This window comes from Cheilinus undulatus, linkage group 10 (assembly GCF_018320785.1).
Source record: "Cheilinus undulatus linkage group 10, ASM1832078v1, whole genome shotgun sequence".
NCBI lineage: Eukaryota > Metazoa > Chordata > Actinopteri > Labriformes > Labridae > Cheilinus > Cheilinus undulatus.
In genome coordinates this window covers 32,891,667-32,918,370 of record NC_054874.1, presented here as the reverse complement: position 1 = coordinate 32,918,370, position 26,704 = coordinate 32,891,667, and the positions used below count along the sequence as shown (strand labels likewise).

General features: G+C 38.8%; 2 protein-coding genes across 7 annotated transcripts in view; one reads left to right on the top strand and one right to left on the bottom strand.

Moving 5' to 3' along the window:
* Positions 1–327: 327 nt before the first annotated feature.
* On the top strand, positions 328–11,496 carry pdgfrl (platelet-derived growth factor receptor-like). Its single transcript, XM_041797267.1, has 6 exons — positions 328–562; positions 1,229–1,502; positions 1,587–1,738; positions 7,905–8,198; positions 9,981–10,117; positions 11,168–11,496. Exons 1-6 carry the CDS (start codon positions 490–492, stop codon positions 11,354–11,356), a joined length of 1,119 nt encoding a protein of 372 aa, XP_041653201.1. The 5' UTR covers positions 328–489; the 3' UTR covers positions 11,357–11,496.
* A 1,371-nt stretch (positions 11,497–12,867) lies between these two features.
* Positions 12,868–26,704, bottom strand: part of mtus1a (microtubule associated tumor suppressor 1a) — a 34,510-nt gene continuing 20,673 nt past the window's right edge. For all 6 annotated transcript variants that reach the window (XM_041797323.1, XM_041797321.1, XM_041797324.1 and 3 more), the window contains 8 exons: positions 21,732–21,798; positions 18,632–18,846; positions 18,289–18,394; positions 18,015–18,088; positions 17,784–17,879; positions 15,863–15,979; positions 15,685–15,782; positions 12,868–14,058 (listed from right to left, as the gene is read on the bottom strand). In XM_041797323.1, the coding sequence (XP_041653257.1) occupies positions 13,830–14,058; positions 15,685–15,782; positions 15,863–15,979; positions 17,784–17,879; positions 18,015–18,088; positions 18,289–18,394; positions 18,632–18,846; positions 21,732–21,798 (1,002 nt within the window). In that variant the 3' untranslated portion in view covers positions 12,868–13,829. The remainder of the gene's footprint in view (positions 14,059–15,684; positions 15,783–15,862; positions 15,980–17,783; positions 17,880–18,014; positions 18,089–18,288; positions 18,395–18,631; positions 18,847–21,731; positions 21,799–26,704) is intronic.

Genomic DNA, 26,704 nt, shown 5'->3' with positions numbered 1-26,704 from the left:
AAGTAACTGTGATGTAGATCAAGGTGAGCACACTTCCAAAACATGTGAAAAGAAGAAAGATGCAGCCAGATGACATCACTACCCATAATGCATCACACGAAAATGGCAGCCTACAGGGGAGACAATTTTTTACTGTACTCGAAAATATAGAAACATTGCTTGTTTCTTTAAAACAACACACAGCAAGAAGAAATTGTTCTTGATTTAAGAAAGTCAACATGTCTCAACATGCAGTCTTCCTTTTATGGACAGCTATTTGAGTCCCGCTGGGGTCCAGCAGAGGGCTCTGTAGGACACGTTTCTGCTCTTCAGAGGGAGTACGAGGAGTTTAGCTAAAGTAGTTTGCTCTTTTCCTCTCTGGCTATGAAGAGGATGAGACCAGAAATCTAAACAGGTATCTGGATCCTGTAGAATTCCTGAGAAGCTCCAAACCTGACCTAGCTCCCCTCTGAGCCCTGAACCAAACTTCCTGACCTCTTCAGCACTCTGATGTCTCGACAGACCACTATGAAGTTCTGTGTTGTGCTTTGCTTGGCATTACTCTGGGTGGAGCTCCAAAATGGTGAGTACAATCTGAATCTCCACATCTGTGTGGTAGATTTATGAGCTGAAACTGTTATTGTATCACAAGAGCTTGGAGTGGAATCTTAGAGTTATAGAGGATAATCTATGCTGTAAATCTTATTCACAGGCAGGAAAGATGAACACTTCAGCCATTTCTGTTTGTAACATTTGTCTGTAGCAAGTAACTCTGCAACCAATCTGCTTTTTCTTCTAACTTTTACATAGTGCTTCTAAGTTGTCAATGTGTGCACTGCTTTTGCGCTAAGTTGGATGAGTTCTTGCTAAGTTTCCATTGACAGACCCAGACCATCTGCATCAGAGGCATGCAACAGGCGTTTCTCATTAAATGATTTTTACAGCTGACCTTTGCTTAGAGTTCTCAAAAATCCAGTGCAGAGGAATTTAAGAGAAATCACTGAAGTCTGAGGCATCATATTGTTCATGTGTTTAAAAGGTGCATGTGTGAACTTGTAGCTAAAAGCAAGACTGTAAAAAAAAAGGCTTTCATACTTCCTGTGAGACTGTTGTCTCAGTGGTGGGAAACTTGAAACCTGTTTCCCCCAAGAATTAGGCCATAGCAAAATATTAGATTATTCTGTGACTTATCTTTGTCATCTTCATTATTTTCACTCGGCCCCCCCCCCCCCCCCGACTCTGTTTCCAGGGGACTGCCAACAAGTCAAAAGGAGGAAAGATGTGGGAGAGAACCGCATCAGGCCAGGGGGAAAACGGGTGAAGATGCGACACCCCAAACTGAAAGATGTGGGAGTGAAAGGTCAGTCCCTGTTGACCCAGGTTTTAGATAAGGGACGCTTCCTGCGCCTTGGCCAGACCACGACTCTTACTCTTGGGAGGAATATGGAGCTGCGCTGCAAAGGAAACTCTATTGGATGGTCATACCCGACTTATCTGGACACCTTTAATGACTCACGTCTCAGGTGCTAAAAACAGATATCAGCTGTTTGTTGTGCTATAGGTTGATGTGGATATGAATGTGCCATGTGTCTGTTTTTCTCTTCCAGCATAAAGCAAAGTGACAAATACAGTCAGCTGATCCTGACGTCGCCCTCTGCCGCTGACACGGGGCCATACAGCTGCTGGGTGGTGGTATGTGATGGCACAGAGTGTGAGAAAGACCACGATCGTACACATGTCTCATACATCTATTTCACAGGTGAGAGAGAGCACACTTATATTCAGACTTTTGAAAACTGCAACAAGGAATATTAAGACAGGCTTGGATCAATGATTCAAAGGTAATGGGGACAAGGAGGTGACTTCAGTTAGTCAAATATTCAGTAATGTGTTCAAAAGAGCCTTATTTGATTGCTAATCTAACTGTTGAACACCTGCTAATGAAGTAAGGGTTATTCCATTCTAGCTATAATGGAGTGTTAAACATCTGTGTTTATATATTAAATGTCTGTATTTACATAGAATTGCCTGTTTCTCTAACTAAATCATGATTGATAGTCTATTGGTATAGATATAAACTTATTTAAACTTCCAATGCAATTCTGAAAATAACTCAATCAGTCTCTTCATGAACTGGCTTTTAGTAACTAAATAGCTCAACATTTAAGAAAAAAATTCAAAAGTGTTAGACAGGGTGCTGAACAAGTTAAGGATCATCCTAAAAAAGTAAAGTCGAAGCTGTGTCAACAGTTTTTGTCATACTACTCAACTACAGGTAACATGGCCTACCATACAAAACAGGTCAGTAGACTGTAGGCTGATAAAGAAGATCATTAAGCAATGAGCCTTCTGTTTTGTAAATGGGCATGTATAACATTGTTTAAAGGTCATTGTACTGCAAACTCAATGAGTGTGAAAAAGGATAGAATCAGTTGTTTTTCCAAGTCTAGAAGACTACAGTGTAATGGTGTGGTTCATCCCCTATGCTGCAAACAAGAATATGGATCAATGAGTGCAAAAATGATATACATTAATTAGTCAGTTATTAAAAAACAGACCAATCAGATTGTAGCAAGGATTTGCTCTTGTCAATTAAAAAACACAAAACTTGAAATCAAACCGACCAGTGTGGCATGGGGGTAGTGGATCTTTCTTGGGATAAAAAAAATGTCAGTGTCTATTAAAAAATACAGCTTTTGCTTTTATTCCTCTTCTTATTTTTGACAAGAAAAGATAGTATTCACGTGGCATACTCCTGGCTTATGCTTTCCTAGAAAAGACCTATTCACTTTCCCTGTTGCCTACACATCCTATATTAACTGCCCATAATATAAAAGTTGTTTGTGTCAAAATTCCTGATTTTCTATCAAAATAGAATAAAATACTTAAAAACTCTAAATAACTGCTCTACCAATATTAAGCTCAATCCTCAAGTATATTCTTTGAAAACAATTTTAACATAAAAAGATTAAATATGAAATTATCTGTCACATAAAACTTGTGATTAGCTCTATCTCTTTATTCAGCATAATATGCTTAATTCATCCTTAGTGGGGGGCACCTCTATAGAACACCTAATAAGGCTTCATCAGCAATACTTTAACTGCAAAGGGCAATATCGTACAAAAGTAGGAGCAAACTGTCAATCTTTCATCAGATTAGATCAATTTGAAAAATATATATCAATATGTTTGCTGAATTTCACCATAATGTCAGTACAGGATCAAAAGTACAACAGGAACAGTTTTTCAAGGTGCCCCATGAAACTGTAAATTATTTAAAGACCTTGTAAAGTGAAATCCAAAGTTTTTGTCTTAACACATTAGATATGTTGTAATATGGTTGCTGTAAACATATGAAAACACTTGGTTTCATGTGGGCGGGGTCAATATGTGCACAGTAGGGAATGACCCCGCCCAGGGGCGGACTGGGACAATAATTCAGGCCAGGAATTTGATACCATCCCAGGCCACCACCACCCAATTAAAGCAAAACACCAAGAGTGAGTTAGGTTGGGCGCCTACTGGTGTAAGAGAGTGAAATAATGAATCAAAGCTGCGCATGTGCCCACACACAGCTTTTTCTGTTTCATTTCCCTACAAAATAAATGTTTCTGTTGTTTTGCAATAACCTGTACTCAAGTCACATAAACTGAAATTATTCTGTTTCGTCTAGCGCTGCTGACCATGCTGACACTGCTCCCTTCTCCACCTTTTTAAAGAAAAACCAAAAGCCACCCATAATTTCAAAGCTATTCAAATTCACTAATTGACATTTTTTGTATGCATTGGTTATGTTCATATAAAAACCAATTTGTTCTTAATCTCAACTGGATTTTACCTGGTTAAATAAAGGTTAAATGAAATAATATAATACACGGATTTCAATATTCATATTATTCATTATGTTGTGTCTATGTAAGTTAACTTTGTTTTATTAAGTCAGTTTTAGCCCCATCAGCTTCCACAAAGTGAAACTAACCTCCTCATTAAGCTAGTCGTGCTGATAGGCTGAGGCTGTGTGTCTGTTGTCACCACTAGTGTTTAATTTATTACCTTCTCCCTTACTGACGAACATGACAGTAATTTTACAGCACTTCACTGACTCTGTAGCCAGTGCTTTTAATTTTTTGAACCTCTCCCTTTCTGCTCCACCTTTCCTCTTGGGTTGGCGATCTCACTTCATTTTTCAATGTTGCGTAATGGACTGTTCATGGCAGGTTCACTGTCCAGTGTTAATGTTAAAAATGTACTAGTAGTCAGTTCAGAATGTGACTGTTGGCGGAGTTCTAAGATTTTCGGAGTGTCAGTGAACATATCAGAGAGACATGAGAATTTGCCAGGGAGGAGGGGGCGGGGGCGCAACTTGGTGTGTGTCTGCCTGCACTCTGCAGTAGAGAGCTTCAGAAAAGGAGAGGAGGGGGTGTGTTTGTGCCCTACGTTGCTGCTCAATCTGTGTGAGCTTCATTGAGGCAATTTCCCGACGGATTGTTTATTAAGAAATCGTGCATGACCTGATCCGAGCCGGTCCCAACTCTCTGCAATTGCTGAGCGGGCCAGTTCGGTGCCCAGGCCACCGGGAAATGTCGGTACTCCCGATGGCCAGTCCGCCACTGACCCCGCCCCTCTAACACTACAGTATAAAATCACAGAGCAGTTCATCTCAGTACAGTCTGTTGGTAACTGATGTCACTGCCTTTATTAAAAGTTAAAAGTCTGTTAAATTCTGTTTTGTTCATTGTGAGGTAAATTTGCTAAATCTATTGGCCACAGCGGTCTATGGATCATTTAAAGCATCATAACAGAGATTTGAGCCAGAAAACAGACTTTGTCTCTTCTTTGGCACAGAGCCAGGAAGCTGCATCCTGGAACAGATTTTACTGCCTCATTTTTCATGGTTTTAAAGCTTAATTTCATAAGCTTAGAGATGTTTTATTTGACTGAAATTTGGACTGGGGTTCATAACACAGTGGCCTGTCATACAACAAACCTAAACAGAGATTCATTTCACTTTAAAGGGTCTTTAAGTTTATTTAAACACCACCTTCATGATGGGACCTCTCTGCAAACCGTAGCAAATTCACTTTACAGGCTACATGGTAGACCATTTTTAAAATTTGAAATTTTGTCCAGTGTACTGTTTTGTGTATTTTATACAACACACAGTACATACAGAAAGCAAGAGTTGAATAAAGTCAGCATGTCATAACACACAGGGTTATTTTAAGTAAAGCTGACCATAAACACTAAATTAACTTTTGTTTATTTGTGAACTCTTTATCTTATCACATATTTTACACTTAACAAGTATTTTGTTATATTGTTTCCTACATTAGCAGATATTTTGTCTTTCCAGTAATAATTAAATGGTGGCCTGGGGGCCATATTAGGCCCCCACTTCTTCCCCCCAAAAATGCTAAAATTCTTAACATGTGCAGAGGAAAAAATATGTTTTTCTTGATTTCTTGTATTTTTGCATAAATTGGTCATAAAATGTGTTCTGATCTTCATCTAAGTCATGACAATAGACAGTAGGCAGTCTGCCTAAAATAATACCGCACAAAAAATGATTTGTTTTCATGTTTTTATTGAACAAAACATGTAAACATTCACAGTGCAGGCTGGAAAAAGTACCTAGGCTAATGACTTCTCCAAGAGCTAATTGGAGCCAGGGGTCAGCCAACCTGGAGTCCAATCAATGTGATGAGATTGGATGTGTTGGTTAAAGCTGCCCTGCACTATAAAAAACACACACCAGTTTTGAGTTTGCTGTTCTCAAGAAGCATTGCCTGATGTGAACCGTGCCTTGCACAAAAGAGCTCTCAGAAGACCTATGATCAAGAATTGTTGACTTGCATGAAGCTGGAGAGGGTTACAAAAGTATCTCTCAAAGCCTTGATGTTCATGTGTCCATGGTAGACAGACTGTGAAGAAAGTGGAGAAAGTTCAGCGCTGTTGCTACTCTCCCTAGGCGTGGTCATCCTGTAAAGATGACTGGAAGAGCACAGCGCAGAATGCTCAGTGAGGTGAAGAAGAATCTTAGAGTGTTAGCTAAAGACTTACAGAAATCTCTGGCACATGCTAACATTTGTGTTGACAAATCTACAATAAGAAAAAAGAATGGAGTTCATGGGAGGACACCACAGAGGAAGTAACTGCTGTCCAAAAAAACCCATTGCTGCACGTTTGAAGTTTACAAAAGAGCACCTGGATGTTCCACAGCACTACTGGCAAAATATTCTGTGGACAGATGAAACCAAAATTGAGTTGTTTGGAAGGAACACACAACGCTGTGTGTGGAGAAAAAAGGCAAAGCACACCAACATCAAAACCTCATCCCAACTATGAAATATGGTGGAGGGGCCATCTTGTTTTGGGGCTGCTTTGCTGCCTCAGGGCTTGGACGGATTGCTGTCATTGATGGAAAAATGAATTCCCAAGTTTATCAAGATATGTTGCAGGAAAACTTAAGATCATCTGTCTGCCAACTGAAGCTTAACAGAGGATGGGTGATGCAACAGGACAACGACCCAAAGCATAGAAGTAAATCAACAACAGAATGGCTTCAACAGAAGAAAATACGTCTTCTAGTGTGGCCCAGTCAGAGTCCTGACCTCAACCCGATTGAGATGCTGTTGCATGACCTCAAGAGACCGATTCATACCAGACATCCCAAGAATATTGCTGAACTGAAACAGTTTTGTAAAGAGGAATGGTCCAAAATTCCTCCGGACCGTTGTGCAGGTCTGATCTGCAACAACAGGAAACATTTGGTTGAGGTTATTGCTGCCAAAGGAGGGTCAACCAGTTATTAAATCCAAAGGTTCACATACTTTTTCTACCCTACACTGTGAATGTTTACATGTTTTGTTCAATAAAAACATGAAAACATATCATTTTTTGTGCGGTATTATTTTAGGCAGACTGCGTTTGTCTATTTTCGTGACCAATTTATGCAGAAATCCCAGAAATCCCAAAGGGTTCACACACTTTTTCTTGCAACTGTATAATGCACGTTAAACACTTTTTTATCAGTCCATTCTTGATCATTAAAAAAAACCCTGTGGTTTTCAGTGTCAACTTTAGGCTTCAGGCATTTTGAGAGTGCAATTTTCCTGCTTGGGTTTTTCGTTCATCATATTAGCATCAGCTGCAGTGATGGACAACATAACAGCCATGTGGCTGTGGCTGGGTTTGATATAGGGACCGATCTCGCTTAAGAGCTTAAAAAGAACATTCCAAAGAAAAAATATTCAACAAAAATATATTAGTTTGCAAATTTCTTTAGTTTATATAAATGTTTGGCTCCCAAAGTGGCTGTTTAGAAAAAGCTGTTCCTTGTACAAATGCCGTTAATGACCCCTGTTCAAGGCTCAGTCTTCAGACTTTTTTGTGTCACTATTTTCTGTTGTTATCTATTTGCAGTTCTTTTTCAAGTATGAGGTTGGCAGCAAGATTGGTCTCTTTTGTTAGTGGGAGCATGTGCTGGGTTAGGTATTAGAAGCACTGTCACTATCTGGAGCTTGCATGCATGGAGCTGTGGATTGTTAAGGGGGTGATGGTGTGGCAGCCAAGGACCATGTGGCAGGTTATGTAACTTACCCGTAGCACATAGGGGCATAATTGAGATTAGAGCTCTTTACTGAATATTTATCCTTTCATTAGAGCACAAATATCTTGTGTTTACTTCAAATTCACATTAATAGCATGCAGGCCTTAGTAATTGCTTTTCATAAATGGAAACTTATCTATACTTGGCAGGTAAATGTGATTTAAATTTGGAGGGTTTTTTTTTTACTAGAAAGTTAAAAAAAAAAAAACACCTGCCAAGATGGGATTTTTTTTGCAGTGTTGTCTTCAGGTTGTATTCTCTGTCAGAGGAAATAACACGTTTGTTTGATGCCACACATCTTTCTCTCTAAACAGACAAAGACAACCTGTTTGTCCCCTCTGCCATCCACTTTGAGATTGTGTACTTGCGCCCGGATAGACCTGCTGTGGTGCCCTGTCGTGTGACTGATCCGCAGGCCAAGGTGTCACTGCACAGAGAAGTTCCTCCAGAAGAGATCTCATCAAATGGGACACTGGTTACTTATGACCCCACCAAGGGGTTCATCCTTCAGAGCCCCAGCCTGGAGCATCAGGGGGTCTTTTACTGCAAGGCTGTGACCAGGGGTACTCCTCAGATCTCCACAAAGTACCAGCTGCTCTATGTAGAAGGTGGGGATCACTTTAATATGGATCATAAAACACTAACATGATGCTCAGATTACAGAATTAGCTAGCAACCACTTCCCTCTGCCTTCAACAGAAAAAAGTACCCGACAAGTTTTTGATTTAATGTGCACTTACCACCATGAGAGGTATGTTCACGAAGTCAGAAATCAAGTGCTGGTTACTTAACTGGAGGGGAAAGTTCCACTTCACCAATGAGGATTCTCAGCAGAGTGTTGTTTATTATGATGTGATCCAAATAAACTAGTGGAAAGTTTTCCTCCTTAACTTGGAATTTCTGCTTTTTTTCTAACTTTTGAACATCAGCTTCCAGGAAAAGGCTTGAACTTCAGAAGGAACAAAAAGTCTGGGTTTGTGAAATGGAAATAGTGAGTCCTTAAGGCAAAATGAATCTGTTACCATAAAACTAGCCAGTGGAGAGCAAACAGAATTTGGACTGGTTATTAGCTGAATAAACACCATTAATCCTTCATTTTTAAATGTCCTGTTTTTTTACATACCTGCAGACCTTTGCAAATTTGCTACCTCTGAAAAGATTTGTTTGAAAAGACAAACATAAAAACCTTTTATAACCTAGCTACAGAGAACGTGATGTTACATCATGCTCCCTTGCAAGTTGGGCTGCTAGCACCTTCTTCAGAGAACCATGCACATTCCTACCCACTGGCAGAAACTGTAGAAACTGACATAGTATGGCAGTGTTGCTAAGTTAAATAGATGATGTAAATACATTTTTTAAATCTCTGAAAATCTCTAACAATCAGTATTAGTGTCCCATTAATGGGAAAGTGCTGGTTTAAGAGAAAGCACCGGAAGTCACACCCAAAATTCATGCAAAGTATCATGGGGCCAGGAATAAAGGGGGATATTCTACTAAAATGGGAAGCTAGTTTCATAAATGTATTCATATTGTACGTAGTTTCACATTATACATAGATGGTTGGCATGATTTTAGTAAAAAAATATCTTTTCAGTTTGTTTAATTCAACCAAACAATGGATTTTGCTCCTCAATCAGTGGTAGCTATCTTGGTTATTATACATAAACACCTCAACAATGGTCATATTTAGGGTGAGGTATTGCTAAGAACCTCACGATTCAATTCGATTTCGATTCTTTAGGCTGCGATTCAATTCGATATTGATTCAATATTGATTTAAATGCTTTGATGTTGATTCAGTAAGAAGTAGAAATACACAAATGACCTGTTGACAATTTTTAATAATTATTTTCATGCCCATGTGAACATATGTGGTAGGTCACCTCACTTTTTTTTTTCTTAGCAATAAAACATCTGAAAATAAAAATTTGCACAATAATAACTTATTTGTGCATCAGGAGTACAAAAGTAAAAAACATGCCAGTTCTGTATAAACACTGAAAAAGTAAAGTGCATGTAAACTTTAATAATATTTACTTCCTCTTGGAAATTGTGATATACCTCACATAACATGGTTATGGTTGGTTGTTGTTTGGTCAAGTGCGGCCTCCATCCATACAATGCGATTCACACGCACATTGACCCCCACTGGCCAGGAGGTGAATCGATTCAGAGGATTTCCTGAATCGCTATTGAACTGAGGGGGGAAATATTGCGACGCATTGATTAATCCATATTTTTACCCACCCCTAGTCATATTAAATAAAATGTTGTGATTTGGCTCTCAGATCTGAATGAATGGCATGGGGGTCAAATCTGTCCTCACAAATATAACATGAACACACAGATTTATGTGGTTACCCAGCTTCACTGTTTTATGTTCACAGTACCCAGTGGACCCCCATATGTGAACCTGGAAGCCTTTCCAGAGTCTGCAAGAGGAGGTGACAACATCAATGTAACATGCACTGTGCTGGGGGAGCCAGAGGTAGATGTAAGCTTCAACTGGTATTATCCTGGACAGGTAAGACTGCTGGGCTTAAAACCAAAAATCAAAAATGAGCAAGCAATAGCTAGAGACATGCTTTCCAACCTGTTCCATCAGTTCATTTCTATTTAAGAGAGCACAAGTCAAAACAACAGCAAAAAAGCCCATAAAAGTTACAGAAAGACAGAAAATTTACTGCAACAAAATAGAGCAGAAATAATGAAGGTCAAGAGAGCAGAATAGGCACGCGATTCACAGATTTTCATCTACGACAAATAAAAACCTACCCCACAGATTTTCTATCCAGCTAACTTAAAAATATCAAACTGGACAGCTTCAGGTCAGGGATGAGGGAGTGGAGGGGCAGAGAATGAAAAAGCCTAATTATCAAATTTTGTCCTTATTGTAGCAAACAATTTAAGCCTAAAATCAGTGTCCATAGTTGGATTGTTTATGTGGCATTCATTTTAGCGCCAGAATCGCCTAGGTGTTGATAATAACCATTTACTCTAACTTTGCTTAAATTAACCTCAGGTAACTATAGGACCCAGACTTTACAAGCGCAAGCTTGTATTGCACTTTTCAAGTCATCTGACTACTCAAAGCACTTTTACACCACAGGTCACTCCTACCCATTCATACCCTTTCACTCCACATTCACACACTGATAGCAGAGTTTGCTATGGAGGATTGGCCATCAGTATTAGCTAATTCTAATCAAAGGCATCAGTACCCATATGCACCCTAAGTGAGTTAGGTGTCTTGCCCAAGGACTCATCAACATGTGACTGGGGATTGAACCTCCTGATTGCGAGACAACCAACTCTACCTACTGAGCCACACTCATCATACAATGCAGTAAATCAAAGGAAAGAAACAAAAGAAATCAATTAAACAATATATCAAGAATATACATGTATTCCACAGGCAGCCTTAACACCTGCACTGAGTTATTTTATGAGGTGGCTTTGTTTTTCTGCATGTTAGACAATAATTTAGGACACATGGCATGTTTTGCCATAATCTGGTCCTTTTGAATGATCAATCTTCTTTCTTCTCTCCTGTTCCTTTCTTGTTTCATAACAGGGCCATCGACCTGTTCATGTCCAGACTTCATGGAGGCTGGTTAACAGAGGTATGAGCCACACCACAAGGGTCTCCCAGAGCATCTTGACTGTAGAGGACATGGAGACCATTGACTTTGGAAACTATATCTGTAGAGCCAAGAACCAGCATGGTGAGACGACCGTATCAACCAACATCATCTCAAAATAACTCCAGCAAGATAGCCAATGTTATGCTTGATGAGTTTGATGTTATAATGAGTGTAACCTTAAGGCATCAAAATGTATATATCGAAAGAAAAGTGTATTGTAAGGCTTCAGATCTTGATACAATAAAGTTTGCTACATGTATTTTTTTTTCAGCAAAGCTCCTATCAACTTCTATCAACAACAACTCATGACAAAATAAAAGGTCAATGCAACAATGCAGAAAGCTACAAGTCCAACACTGAAATAGTATTTAAGGTGTTTGGCTTGGATTTTTAAAACTTTGAACAATTACTAAAAAGAAGCTTGAATCTTATGGGGATGTCCCCCTTCCTTCCTCTGGATTTGTGTTTCAAGCGTCACAAGCTTCATTTTACTGATAAATCAAATTAAGCTAAATTCAAGAAGAGAAGCAAGAAATTTGGACCTGCAGGATTTTTTCATCCAGTCGATGCAGATGAATCCAACCTGCTTTTCTCTAGGATATTCTTATGGGGAAATGAGAAAATACTAATCAGTTCTAAAATGTGTCACAAATGGGTTAGAAAAAAAATCTCAAAGTCTTCAAAAAACTTGCAGAATTGAAAGGAAACAGAACACAAACATATGACTCAAGAGTTTGGGGCAGTGAAATCACAGGTTTGAGCTCTTTCCAACAAGGACAACACCCTTCTGCTTAAAAGCTTGGCACTCTGTCACATTGGACACCTCATCAAAGATCACAGGGTAATCATCTGCATAACACTACATGTTAACACATGTTGACTTTATAAATACACACTAGTGTCTTCTGTGTTGGATGAAGAGAAAACGATCTCTACATTTGGGGAAATTTTAGGAACAGTCACGTCATTTTTGGGTAGTGCGTTCTGGGTAGTGATGCCAACTGGCTTCATTCTTCTAAGACCATCCTGAATGTACTCATCTCAATCAATATTTTAGGATAACATTCAATATCCTCTATGCTGCCCTTGGTTTTAAGGATGACACCCTATAGGAGGGCAATGATATCATCTGGCTGCATTTTTCTCTCCCTGTGTAGTTTCATCCTAAGAACATGTTCAGTGTTAAACCAGAGTGCAGTTAACAAAAAAGACATTTAATAAGAAGTAATAGTAATGTAGATTGAGTTGACTACATTCAGAAAGGTGTTGGAAGATAAATGCATCCAGATGATATCCCTACCCAGAGTGTATGGTACAAATATAGCAGGCAACACATCACTATTAATGCTATTTTTAAAACGACTCTAAAAGTGTTTTTTCACACACACACATAAAGGAAACACTAGTGTTAATTTAATAAAGTCAACATGTTTTAACATGCAGGGTTGTTTTAAATGAAATAAGAATAATAAGGGCAGCAACCATCAGCCACTTGCTCTGGCTGTGGAACTTGTTTAGAAGAGAATGGACTGAAAATACCTGACTTCAAAGTTTCCCAACAATGGAGAAAACTGCAGTCCAAAAAATGTTTCTTTATGTTGTTAAAAATCTAAAGATCACTATTTAAAACTTTCCGGTTTAATACGAGACTTTATTAATTGCATATTTCAAAACAGGATCAACAGACCAACATTCCACACAAAATACTCTTCTGAGACAGTTTCAAGAGGCAGTGTCTCTGAAATGTACAATACTGTAAAGCTTTTTCCAGTCAACTCTTTGCAAAGATCCTAACTTTAAAGCTGCATTGGGAGGGATCAGTGAGGGGTGAGAAAAATCAAACACATGCACAAAGCCTTTTGGGTTGGTCCCATGGTCAAAAAATGTGAACAACAAAACATGTAGGAGGCCACAGATGATGCTCCAATAGCTAAAGATGTCAAGTATTTTGACCTTTAACAAAATGTCAGTTCAAATAAATTGGCAACAGCTTGGGATTTTCACAGCACTGTTGCAGGCAGCTGGATAGATTTACAAATTCTCTGTTCAGTACAGATATATATGAGAAATGGTGCATAAATCCTTCTTAGAATAATATTTCAAATAAAATGCATCCTGAGGAGAAGGGTAATTATTAGTTATCATGGCAATGGTCTCCATAGACAAAAGAAGCCCTCACTCACAACAGTATCTGCATATGTATGGAGAAAACAGATGTGTTTGTGTAGTTTTTTACTGCATGTACCAGGTGTACATTAAGCTTCAGGAAAAACAAACCTCTGCAAACAAGAACAAGTAACAAAAATAGTGTCATCATTTCAAACAAGTCCTGAGATTTCCTTTTCTCCATTCATAGTAGGAGATGTCCCAAAGGCAGAGAACAAGGTCACCGTGCTTCTTAAGTGCTTTTGTGCAATGTTTTTATAAACAGTCTGGTAGGGTCTCAACACTGAGTTTCAGAGTTCATCCAATCCTGAAGGAGCCAAGGCCAGGCTGTTGTGATGCTAAGCTAAAAGGAAACAAACATGGCTCTGAATTCCAGAGGGATAACTCAAAAGTGAAGGTCTGCTTCCTGGAAGCAGGGGCCCATCGTTATCTGGGAGAAACAGGAGGGCTGGAGAACAGGCCGGAGCTGCGAGGGGATTGGAGGCTGAAGGAGTGGGAGGGCAAGGGGGAGGTGGGGGATAACTTGCGGGGGCTACTCAAATCTCCATTATGGAGTTTCCACAGCAGCTCCTCATTCTCCATTGACAATCGCTTGTTCACCTTGGACTCCTTCTGAAGGGATTCTTGCAGCACTGCCTGTTCTGTTGACAGCTGTCTGTAATGCAGCAACAACAAACAGGAAAATTAGAAATACTCTCAACAAATCCTGTAAAAATACAGAAAATATCAACACACTAACACTACATTAACACTACTTTCTTACCTCCCCAGTTCCCCTGTTGCTGTTAAATCCAAACCAACAGCTTATTATTCAAGATAGCACCCATCACCTTAGCAACAGCTAAACTATGTGTTTTGTCATGTTAAAGGAATGACAAAGCATGTCTCACAGTGCAAGGGTTTGGCTTTTGTATTGATGGTTTTGGAAAATAACCTAGATATATTGGTACAAAGGAGTGCTGCTTTATTGAACACAGCTGTTACAAATGAGAGTCAGAAACAAGGTGGTTAGTTTGTAAAGTGGTTTTCTTTCACACACTGGAGCTTATGCGAGTAGTTTTACTTGATTTCACAAATCAAATTCTTTGTCAGTTTATCCAAAATAAACAAAATGCAATCTGCAATGCGGTTTGACATATTTTAAGAAAACAGCATACTTCTATCCCACAAATATCCCTTCCCTATTACATCACTACGATAATAAATCTAACTCACTATAATCAAACAAAATGTGCAAACAAGCAGGTTAACTTAAGAAGGACGAAAGAAAAAAAGCAAAAAAAAATGGGAGAGGGTATATAATATACATAGATAATACATGACACTGATACAAATACAGGGTTAAGGGTGTCAATACAATTCTAAGTATGTGTCTTATGTTTCCATCACCTGAAGCCCACAGAAAATTTGGCATTAATTTAAACTTGAGTTTTTGCTACTTTGGACCCTTGTGCAGGACCTGGAACAGACACTTTTTTAAAGCATTAAAAACCTGAGCCAGAACTTTGCTTCAGTGATGATTGTGTACCAGTACATCCATAGTAGAGCAGAATCCCTCTCCATACACTGCTGCCAGGATGTAAGTCTACCAATTTATGGGCAGCTTTTTATGTTTTTGATGTGTTTGGGCCAATACTGCTGCTGTCTGGGAAGTGAAGGGCAAGAAATTCTTCAAAGTATAGGTGAATGTGAAGTAGCTAACAATCACATCAGGATCACTGTCAGCTGTCAGTGTTCTGGCCCCGTAATGTTGGTTAAAAGAGTCAATTATTGATCCAAGCTAACAGAATATTTGATGTATTTTTGGTGCTACTGCTGTTGTAATCTTTACAGTGAAACATCTATTAGAATAGAATTCTATTCTCTCCTCTTTGGATTTTCTCTCTCACAAGTGACAACTTTCTATTATTTAAAACAAAAATAAATAAAATGTGTAGGTGGAAGCCGAGACTGTCAACCTCTCCATAGTGTACAGCAGTAGGAAGCAATTCTTGGCCACCAGGGGGCAGTTTTATTAGTGTGTGGTGTCATGTGAAAGCTATGAATTATGGCAAGAGGTTCTCTGGATAACCCAAATACATCAGCAAATATTTAGAACGTAGATGACCAAAAGTCTCTCAGTTTTTGGCATAGCCAAAACCAACACAGTAAATGGTATTGTTTTACAGTTCACAATGGGGGCAATACTTGATGTAAATCTGGCCAGTCTCCCTTCAGTCAGATGCAGTCCATGTACAATCTTTAACTGTTTCTTTTTTTAAATTATTTTGAGCAGTTTTACCTTGACATTGCAGCATGTCTATCCATGCGGGCTTTCAGGTCCTCGTTCTCCTGCTGAACCCTCTTCAGGCTCTCATCCAACTTCACATTTTTCTCTTTCTAAAAAACAGGGACACACAAGATGGTGATTTTTGTATTCCATGGCACAGTGGTAAGCAATTATTTTTCATGCATCTCACCAGTTTGTCGACCTCCATCAGCTTCTTTTCCTGTTGATGGAGCTGCTTGTTTTTGATGTCCAGCACCACTTTGAGGCTATCTAGTTCTTGCTCCAGATACAGGGTTTGTGAATCCTTCTGCAGGAATGTTAAAAAAGTTTGAGACTTTCTACCAGTTTTGTTAATGTCCCACAGCCATAAAACTAGAATACATGACAAAGGGTGCCATGCAGCAGTAAAAGAATTCACTGCACTGAACTACTGTATTCAGAATTTATCAAATCAGACTCACACATGAAATTAAAAAGTAGTTCAGTTAAGATCTTCTTGCTGATATGGTTGACATGTTACACTAAGATTTAGGAATATCATATATAATGAACTATAAATTGTAAATTAATTATTTTTAGAAAAGCAGTAGTTAACCTTAACCTACTTAGGAGTCACACTGGCTAATATTTTTTAGAGCTGAAATCCAAAAAAACTCCCTTTAAATCTGAAAAACAATTTGCACTTGAAAACAGATAATTATAGTCCATTGGGGGTGAAAAGCAAGATGTATAGTGCTATTATGGATGTAGATTGTTAATTTTTGTAACACCCTTGTTGATATCCATGACCATGTGGATCTTATCAACACCACTATTGATAATTTTGAATTATTTGGAGGAAAGACAAGATGACAGTACATTTTTAAACAAAACTGATATAAAGTGGAGCTTGTTTTTAAGAAGTTAGAGACTGTACTGCAATCCTTTAACCATTTTCTATAGCCAATAAACCAAACAAACTCACCATAACAACTGAATTTATTCAAGTGGCTCATAAAATCTATCTAGTCTTTTTCTTGATTTACATCTGCACAAATCATAATGACATTTTAGTTGCAAATAGTTGCTCAATGATCCAATCCTGCATACATCATAATGCAATCATGTGGCCTATTGTAATTAGCTAGCTACCTTTTTTTTACAGTTGGTTTCAACAACAGATTTCAACACTGGCTTACCATTCCTAACTTATGAGACTTGCTTGAATTTTGGAAGCACTCACCACAGTTGCTTTGAAGTGGAGGACTGTACAGCAGCAACCAATATTGTGTGTCTGAATGCTACTGGCGGCAGCAGCTTGAGTAGGACACTTTTTTAACCTGAGGACAATTGAAAGGTCTTGCATTTTGGTTTAATTTCATGCACTTTTTGCTGTTGTGCTGGTAAGCTGTGTTTCCCCTTTTACAAAATGATGAACCACTAATTACACTTTAATGACTCAACTTGAGTTACATGACCCATGAGACTCATGGAGCATGAGACCTGGAGTATGTTGTGATTAATTGGTTGATTCAGCTGAAGGTGGGTGTATAATAGAGTGACATGATTCGCAATGAACCATGTCTGCTGATAATATTTCGCATTAAAAAGACTTTTTTCAGTTTATTTTTTTTTCAAGTGGAACTTAAGAGTCACAGCTGTTCACAAAAGAGCCACATGTAAGGTAGCCACAGCTGGAGTGTCACAGGTTTGGGTTATCTAACTGGGTTATCTATAAAGATATAGAGATGGCAGGTAAGATGGCTACTTTATGAACTTGTTGTGCCAAGACAGAATTGCTGGCTACATGAAGCAGCCTCACTGTACAACACAACCCTGGGATATCATAATCACTGTGTCTGGAGGGCAGTGGTGGACAAAACACAGACATGCTTCTCAGTCAATCCACTGCTGCTAACACCATTTAACACGATAAGGAATAGTTAATGGTTGATCTAAGTGATAACAGTTAAAACATAATGTCTTTAAAGAAATTCAGTATTGATTTGGCTTCTGGTACTGAGCTTTCTTTGATGAATCATTGGCTTATTGAACTGCATGGGAAGAACCCCTAGCATCATGAGGTATTGCTAAGAAATGCACTGCTATTAAAAGCACACAGATAAGAGTACCTGACACTTTTCAGTCAGCTCTTTCCTCCTGTTTTCCTCTGCAGATAGCTTCTCAATGAGTGCATTGTTCTCCTCTGTTAGCTCCTCAATCTTCTCCTGTGGTTGTACACAGTACAACAAATTACTGATTTAATTATTTACACACTTAATCATCTAGCTAGCAATTATCCTTGTTGCCTGGTATTCTTTGGTTTTGCGATGAGAAAAGCAAAATAAAAGCATCAGGCTTACAGATAAAGCAGCTTCTGCTTCTTTCAAAGTTTGACCCAGACACTGCAGCTCCTGTTTGTGGACTTTGCTGAGCTCTGAGGAGTTGAGAGGCATACACAACATTTCAAAAACTCACGTTGTTCAACAAAGAGAATGATCGTAGTTGTGTATTGGCATGAATTAGGAAAACATACATGCAGATCAAAAGCCACTCAATCAACTCTATCACCTAGAAAAATAAAACATGCAGCTTCAGAGATCTGGTGAAGTTCAAACCACTTGGCTAGTTACTCACCTTCTAGTGATGTTTCATATCGCTGTTTTACACACTGAAGTTCCTCTACATGGCTTTTCTGTAGGTCAAGCTGAATGGCTTCATGATTGGCTTTAAGCTCTCCAATCTTTAAAAAAAACAAAGAAAAGACTTACTTTTCAACTGCACATTTATTGATTACTGAAGAATTAAAAAAGTTAACAATAAATAAATAAATAAATAAAGTTAGAACTCATTACACCGACGCCAAATGCTCTGAAATGTCTTAGCCTATTAAGCTCTTAAATAAGAAAAGCTCATGGATAGATTAATTTGACAAAGGAGGAGCATATGATAATATTTAAAAGGTATAGTATGCACTGACCTGCTGTTGCATGAGAGCCTTACACTTATCAGCCTCCTCCTGGTAGGTGAGGTGAACTTTGTCCCACTCAGCCTGGTAGACGGTCTGAAGTTTCTGCTCCAGTTCGGCCAGGTCTTTTTGGTGCTGCTCCTGCAGTTTGTGCAGTGCATCCTCCAGTGTAGCGCGCAACTCATCCTTCTCCTTTTCTAGACGTTCGGATGAAAGGACCGAGCAAACTAGAAGAATAACAAAAAACATTAACTTTATGAAAAGAATTCAGCATTTGCTTGATATCCTCAGCGACTGACTGCAGCTATATAGACTGATATATATTTATTAAATATTACTGAAATAATTATTTGTCCACTGAGACTCAGCTAAGTAAAGTTCTACTTGTCTTTGTCGCACTAAATGTGCTCCACAAAGGAATGAGAAACTGAACTGAGGAGCATTTCCTCTGGCATGTGCTTGAATATGCCAAATGCACTACAATCATTTACAATAAGATGAAGAAACAGTAACATCCCTAATCTGTTTTCCATCATCTTGGAATCACATACACAGGTTACTTAAATCAAGTCAGTCTCTCCTCCTTTCCTAGTTGGAAACTTGCCATTTTACACTTAATTAGATATAAGAAATTTTATATTTGTAAACCTGGTGGTCTTTGTTTTAGTGTTAATATCTGCTCTGTAGTGGGTGCAGTGACAAAATCCATCACTGTCTGCAGTACAAGTGCTTGTGTAACAACAGTATTGAAATCCAGCTGTTGGTGTTTCCATGTGAACCATCTGTTGGTCTGGTTATGCTTAGCAGGTGATTTTCTTTGAGAATAATCTCAAACGCAGAAACTCCTACTAAAATCTTGGCTATATAACTTTAGTGGTGGGTGTAAAATAATACTAAACCTAAATGTGTGCAGTGCAATGAATAATGTTGCTTTAACAAACCAGGTTCTAAAGTGCTATGGACAAAATAAAGGAGTCATAAGGGAGCACATGCAAAATGCTGCATTTAATTTACAATTAAATGTATTAAGTCAGACTTCTTACATCCTATTTTATCAAACTGTCTTAAACCATGTCAGTCATACTGTGATCTTGTACTGCTTTAATTGATTAGAATGAGCCCTGGAATCTGTGTTTGAATACTTAGCAACAGTATGAGGAAATAACACTGCAGAACATGAACAAAAGATTCACCTAAGCAAGGCTGGAAAAACAACGGCAGATCCAGGAACAGAGGCCAAGCTAACGGAGGGGCTATCCATCAGGATTCGGCATGTAGAACTCAACAAATGGAGGCAAGTACTCCAAAACCATGTGTAACAGAGATCTTGCCATATGAGCCTTTCTAGTCCAAATCAACCCGTCAAAAACATGTGATAGCTCATGCAAGGGAGGAGGGCCCCCCCCACTCTAAAGTTAGCTGCATTTTGGCCCACAGTCAACAGACTGGTGAGGTTCAAAGGTGTCATGGACAGCTGCTTAACAGTGCAGATCTATCTTTGATGTCATCTGTGTGAGGAACATTAATGAACTAGGTGTAGTTGCATCAGAATTTTGACGAAGACTCAAAGCTTCAATTTACTGCTGGAGGAGGATGTCTGTGGAACCAGAGACAAGAGGCAAGGGGTGGCCTAAACTAACTGAACTTTAAACATCTTTTACTACACAAAATGCAAAAAGGTCCATCTAAGGTTAGTGCACGTCTCAAAGCCTCACTGAAGTAAAGAATGTGTTAAGTACAGATATCACAGTGCTCAGAGTGTAAGAGCAGTCATGTGGAAGTCTCGAGGCTGTGAGGGCGCTGCTGTGGGAGCATGTATATTAAAACGGCATGAGTTTGTATGTGCAAGGCTATTCTGTGTGAAAACACAGACTGGACATAAAACATGGGACACTCTGCCCAAGCCCTATGAGGCCTCAGGTGGTGTGGCATTCCTTCACCGAGAGCCCCTCCTCTGTGGGTCAAAGATCAACATGCCACTTTGGGGGAAATAAGCTGACAACACTTAACTCAGCAAAACAACACACACACACCTTGTCAAATAGGTCTCTAATTTTCAGTGAAGGACAAAAGAAATTATAAATTCATTCATGAAATTGCAATTTCTTTATGATATACCAAGGAAAGTAAATGTATCATGGCAAATCAATTACAAGGCCAAGCACTGAACTATTCTATAGTTAAATAAATATATCACTGATTAATATTTGGTCAGGAGACATCTGTGCTATGTACTGCACTCTTATCACTGTAGAATAATACCCAACATAGGATAACAACTGTCACAATTAAAGCATCAATAACTCAGATTATCAATAGCACGACACAATCACTACAAAATCAGTTAAACATTAAAAAACACTTTAGATTCACAATGAAAAAACATGGCCAACAAGGGGAGCCACACAGTTATTTTTTATCTTTACCATAAGCAGTTCATGCAGATTTTAGTCAAGCTGCAGTTGTACCAAGGTTAGGCAATTTAACTGTCCTTTCCCAACACACAAGCACTAGAGGAGAATTAATATTAACCAAGGCATGCCGGCCTCTAGTAAAGTAGAAGCCAATACTCCCCCTTTCAACTACTTACTCCGGACCTACTGCTGACATTACTAACAAGTTAGCAAGACATAGTGAACTAGTTGCATGTTGAATGGTGAAAACAAGAACAAACTTTACAGATCTGTACATTTTGCACATACTCTGTGCTATACCTGTGGCAAAAATGCAATACACCCAACCCCTCTAGTTTAAGGTGATATTTGAGGCAGACAACAACAAAACTTCTGCTATGCTTAGAGTATGTGTAAACCTCAATCAGACCCAAACGGGACCAGGCATTCTGACTCTAACTGCATCATTTAGGTGTGTATTAGTGCAACTTTGAGAAATTGAGTATGATTTTAGCCATACTAATATGTTAACATGCATTTTAAAAGTCCACTTTTAGTCAGACTACCACAACAATTAAACTTCTTCCAGTGCGTTGTGAAAAACATGTCAAAAGCACACCAGAAAGAGGTACTGAAAGAAGACCGTGCACAAGGATTGTGTAATCCAGTGATAAGATTTTAACAGAGCTGGTGTGGGTGACCAGAGTGACCTAACTTACCCAGCTCTCCTCTGAGGTTGACCAGCTCCTGGGAAAGCTCCCTGCAATGCTTTGTGGCTTCTTCATGCTGCAGAAAAAGAAAACTGTAAATAAACGTGTACATGCTAATGATGCTGTCAGTGTAATGATCAGAGTCTGATTTAAAAAAACTGCTGAAATCATCTTAGCCAAAATCATGAATGAGCAATTCCAAGTTGTTTTTTTTTGTTTGTAGACATTCTGTGAGAGAGATTACATCAGGACAACACCCTGACATATAATAGTCTAATAAACAGTCTTCCCCTCCAGGATATGGTTTTAAACTGACAGGTGTCAGTACATCTACAGTGCAGCAGCAAACAAAGAAAAAGTAATAAATAAGGAGGGACAGTGATATGGAAAACTTGACCTAACTCTTGTTTTCAGTCTAGCACATGCCTTCTTTTAGACTAATTCCTTTACTTCTCCCTCTGACTCAGTCTTGCAGTGAAGAGAGGCTGTGCTGCAGCTGCAGGGCTCCTCCAAACTTCAAACTGACGCAGTGAGAACCAAAAAGCTGAACACTCTTTCCTTTCATTCTCTACAGAGAAACAGTATGATACAAGAAACAGTATATCAAACAGCCTACATGATTCAACATGACCCTCTGCTACAATGGTTTAGTAACACAAGACAAAAATAAATCAAATTATAATCTAACGAAAGGAAAGCAAGTCCATTCCCGTTTTGTTTACAGCAAATCTACATTATCTTACTGCAGAGTAGAACCATGTAGAAGCCAATTACCCTCGCTGCAGTGCAGGGAGCACTAAGGCACGCTTTGCTGCCAGAACAGCCCATGATCCAGCCTCAGCCTGAGGCGTTTGTGCAGGAGTCTCCCCCTCCTGTTATGGGGACACAGTCGTCCTGGACAAACAGTGGTCCATGTGGACACACCACCAACACCACACACCTCCTCACAGAGCACTCTGACTACATCAGGGGCAGGACTAAAAAAGCTGCTTCATTTGCTGTACTGAGTGACCGCAGAGTGCATTACCGTATTACACCTACAAAAAAAAAAGAGGCTGGCTACAGTCTGCTGAAGAACAGCCTCCAAAGCAGTGAGGCGAGGTCACTTTAAGAAAGCCGTGGTGGAGCAAACAGATAAATTGTGCAGAGCTGTCTGGCATCAGGCTGATGGAGCAGGACTTGTGCCGTGCAGTGACCTTCCCAGGGGATATAAGGGGAGGTTTCATTTCCACCATCCCCCACCACTCATCCAAACTTATATTAAACCATCTCTTTAGCCCTCTGCACCATTATTACCTAGCTGACTTCATGGACACCATCCCTCCATTAAAGGATGAAACAATACTGAAACAAGCTCACATTTCCAGCATCTGTGAGTGCATGTCTTTACAGTCAATGTATAGCCTTATAGACCATGATGTCACTTGTTGATTTACTACATTGGCTAATAGTCCTCAGATTGCATTAAGAAACAGCACAACTTGCTGGAAATCTTTTGTATCATAACTGAAATCATGCTAAAATGCTTATCATAATCAGATAAATTAATCAGTCACAGGCATTTATTTAAACCCTATAATTATTATTATTATTTTACACTACATTTACTTTTCCTCTTGGGAACATTCTCAAGTTCCATTAAGTATCACTCCACTCCTTTGGGTTTTAGTGAAGTCAGATATTAAATCCCAGTGAATTAAAATGTGTGTTTTATCTGTAACTACATTCCTATCTGTTTAGCTGGGCATATTTTTGTTCCTATATCACTTTGGGTTAGTAAAGCCCATGTAATTGTAGGGGCATCTAGCTGAGTGCAAGACGTAGACATGTCCCCTGTGAACATTAATATGATACCAAGTCAGGTGTAGAATAACACTTAATGGTAGACCAAGATCAATGACTAACTACATCAGGTCAAGTTACACTTTCCTGGAAATAATAAAAATATCACAAAGAAAATGGAGAAATCCAGCACTATTCATCCTTTTGTGTAATCATTTTTGTGGGTATTTGCATTCTAAAATTAAACATGTCACAATATATTTTTTTTCCTTGACAGAAGGCATGTCAAACCTGATCCAGTGCCAACACATTTCACCTGAACAGATAAACAGTGCTCTGTCCTTGCTTAGCGTCTGGCTGCTTGTGATGACCATATCAAGTCAACAGCTGGGACATTCTCACACTCAGATGGTAAGGACCTGCCTTCTCAACTGGGGCTTGATGAGTGGCCACCACATTCCACTGTACACAATTTACAACAATGCCTTGTCTGACAATACGCTTCTTAGATAAAGTGTTTATGCTTGCTTTAAGAACTGTGTTTCTGTGTATAGAGTGGAAGTTGTGTTAAGACACTGTGAGCTTTAATATTAGCTGGTAGAGCAACAGCAGTATGACAAACCTGAGACTGTTGCTTTTCAATCAAAGAGGAACAGGCAGTGTTTTTTTAAACTTGTTGATGTAATCAGTTTCACAACCCTGTCGCTTGAATGGAAGGATGTGAGTCAGTGACCAAAGACCACAAAGTATGTCTTAAATACAATTTATAATTTTAGGACTAATATCAGATAAACGTAGATCTCTTAACTCCAGTCTAATCTTCTAGGATTCTTTAGCTTTTGACTCTTTAGATCAGTGAGACAGATTAATAACAGCAGAAATGAACAAACAGCACTATTTGCTGACATTTGCAGAGCTGAAAACCAGACTGATACAAACTCTGTCACAATGGCAGCAACCCAGAGTGTTGCCACAAGGGATATGCCTGGATTCATGTTGCAGAGGGAGACAGCAGTAGAGAGTGTTGCTGTAATCTATACAGAGAAAAAATGCATAAATAACTTCTAAAGTATGACTGAAGGAAAAGCTGCTTATCTTGCTTTTCACTTTTTTCCAAGTGCACAACCATTTCCACATGATTCCTGAATTCTTGACAAACAACCTCTTGATTCTCGTCCACATGTTCTGTGCTGCTGCTGATTCTTACAGGCTATTGTCATTTAATTTTAGGAGAAAACATCAAGGCACATACACATTCTAGGAATAAAGATGATCCTTTCTCAGCAGGACAGTTGGATCAGTTGGTTTTGGGGCCTTTGAGGGGCCGAGTGGAGTAGGTAGCAATTGTAACCCTGGATCTTGCATATACAGAGCCTGGGTTTGTTGAAGGTGGCAATGCTGTGGCAACTAAGGGTCGTGTGTAGGGTTATGTAACTTCTCAGTAGCACACATGGGCATAGTTGAGATTAGCAGTCTCTTCTCTGAGTGTTAATCCTTTCATGAGGGCACAAGTATGCCTTTATTTTTCAGAGAGGAGGACAGTGGATAGAGTCAGGAACAGGGATGAAAGAGTGGGGTAGAGACATGCAGGAAAGGAGCCACAGGCTTTATCTGGTGTTTATTTCCAAAACACACAAGAAAACATTGTGTAGGGCTTGCAATTTCAGTTCGTTATAGAGTCTAAGCACCACTTCCTGATTTTTTGTTGACAAGAATGACGGTTGGAGTCAGGTGGAGGGTAGCTGATAGGATAAGCCCGTTTGTACTGCAACTGTGGAAGGAATAATCCCCATGGGACATCCAGTTTCTAGAAGCCAATCATGTGGTACCATTAATAATACACATCAAAACAAACAAGAAGTTTAACATTCATATTCTAAAAGCTTTCAGGAGCATGCCTGCCCACCCAAATAACCAATGATCAATCAAAGTCACATGTCATCACAACTGGAGGACTAAGAAGCTTTTGGATATTAGACAAAGTGAGTTAGAATATTCTTGCACACAGCATCAAGCTCTTCGTCTCTTACAAAAGGCTGCTGTACAGGACACAGAGTTAAAACTGATTTTCAATCTCGACTATACAAAACTTATAAAGTTTATAAATTCAAAGCCAACACAAACCTGCCTTCAATTATAAAATTGGAGAGTGATGTGATGGCATGATGATTACCAATTGTTAAGATTCATAATAAACAAATTGTAAAGATATTAAAACTAAAGCTGGTTTTCTGTTTCAGAAATGTCTTGTTTTTACTTCTGTATCAAAAATACTTTTTGATGCCACCTTTATTCCTCTAATTACGATGTTGGTTTTTATGCATGTGTCCTTTTTTATGTCTTGAATGTGAGAGCATTGTCTACCATGGAGTACTGAGGTTCACAACAAATCTCCAGTCCCTAACTCATCATTATGTTCTACATATGGTCGTGTTGGTTGGCCTTCATTGACCACTTGTAGACAAAATCATTGATATATCCTTATTAATAAGGCTACACTTAATCTGCTTCCGTTATCCTTGTGTGATTTTATTCGAATGGACAACCTTTGCTCTGTCTTATGATTGTAACTTTGCTAAATGTGCCAATGACTGGCTTAAGGACCACCTTATAAATGAGATTAATTTTGATTCAGGTTTGTAAAAATTCAGAAGGTTTAAATCATGGTGTGATCAAAATTAATTTTGGAAAAAATGTCTTGACAGCTTCTAACCATGTCTGTGTGAGATTCCCCTCATACCTTCACATTAGTCACATTGGGTTTTTTGCAAAACAAATTTCATGTTTGCTTTGTATCTGTGCAGAATTTCTTGTTTTTAAATTGTATAAATACAAGTAGGTAATAAATCATAGCACTATATCACTCTTTCTCTATAGGATAACCAAAAGAAAGAAGTAAAGACATGAGAATTTAACTTATCTTTTTAAAATAAAGTGTATTTTTTCACTTTGGAATATTTAGCTATGTGGGTACGACTACAATTGCGTGGCTCTCTAGTTGTGCAAAAGCAAGAACTCGATTATTTTTCATCCCAGTTTTATAAAACACCATGCTTCATGGTGCACTAAAACCCTGATAATTTCAACATTTTGGATTTCAGCCCAAACATGATTTCCAGTATTTGGAAACACAGCCAACCTTTTAACACAAGAGTTAAAGATAATGTGATCTGTAGACTCAAGAATTACATCCATTTTAA

Excerpts from the sequence above, each read along its gene's own strand:
- pdgfrl (XM_041797267.1), top strand. The coding sequence starts at position 490 with ATGTCTCGACAGACCACTATGAAGTTCTGTGTTGTGCTTTGCTTGGCA. Across the intron at positions 8,199-9,980 it reads CCAGCTGCTCTATGTAGAAG|TACCCAGTGGACCCCCATAT; the intron begins GTGGGGATCACT and ends TTATGTTCACAG. Across the intron at positions 10,118-11,167 it reads ACTGGTATTATCCTGGACAG|GGCCATCGACCTGTTCATGT; the intron begins GTAAGACTGCTG and ends GTTTCATAACAG.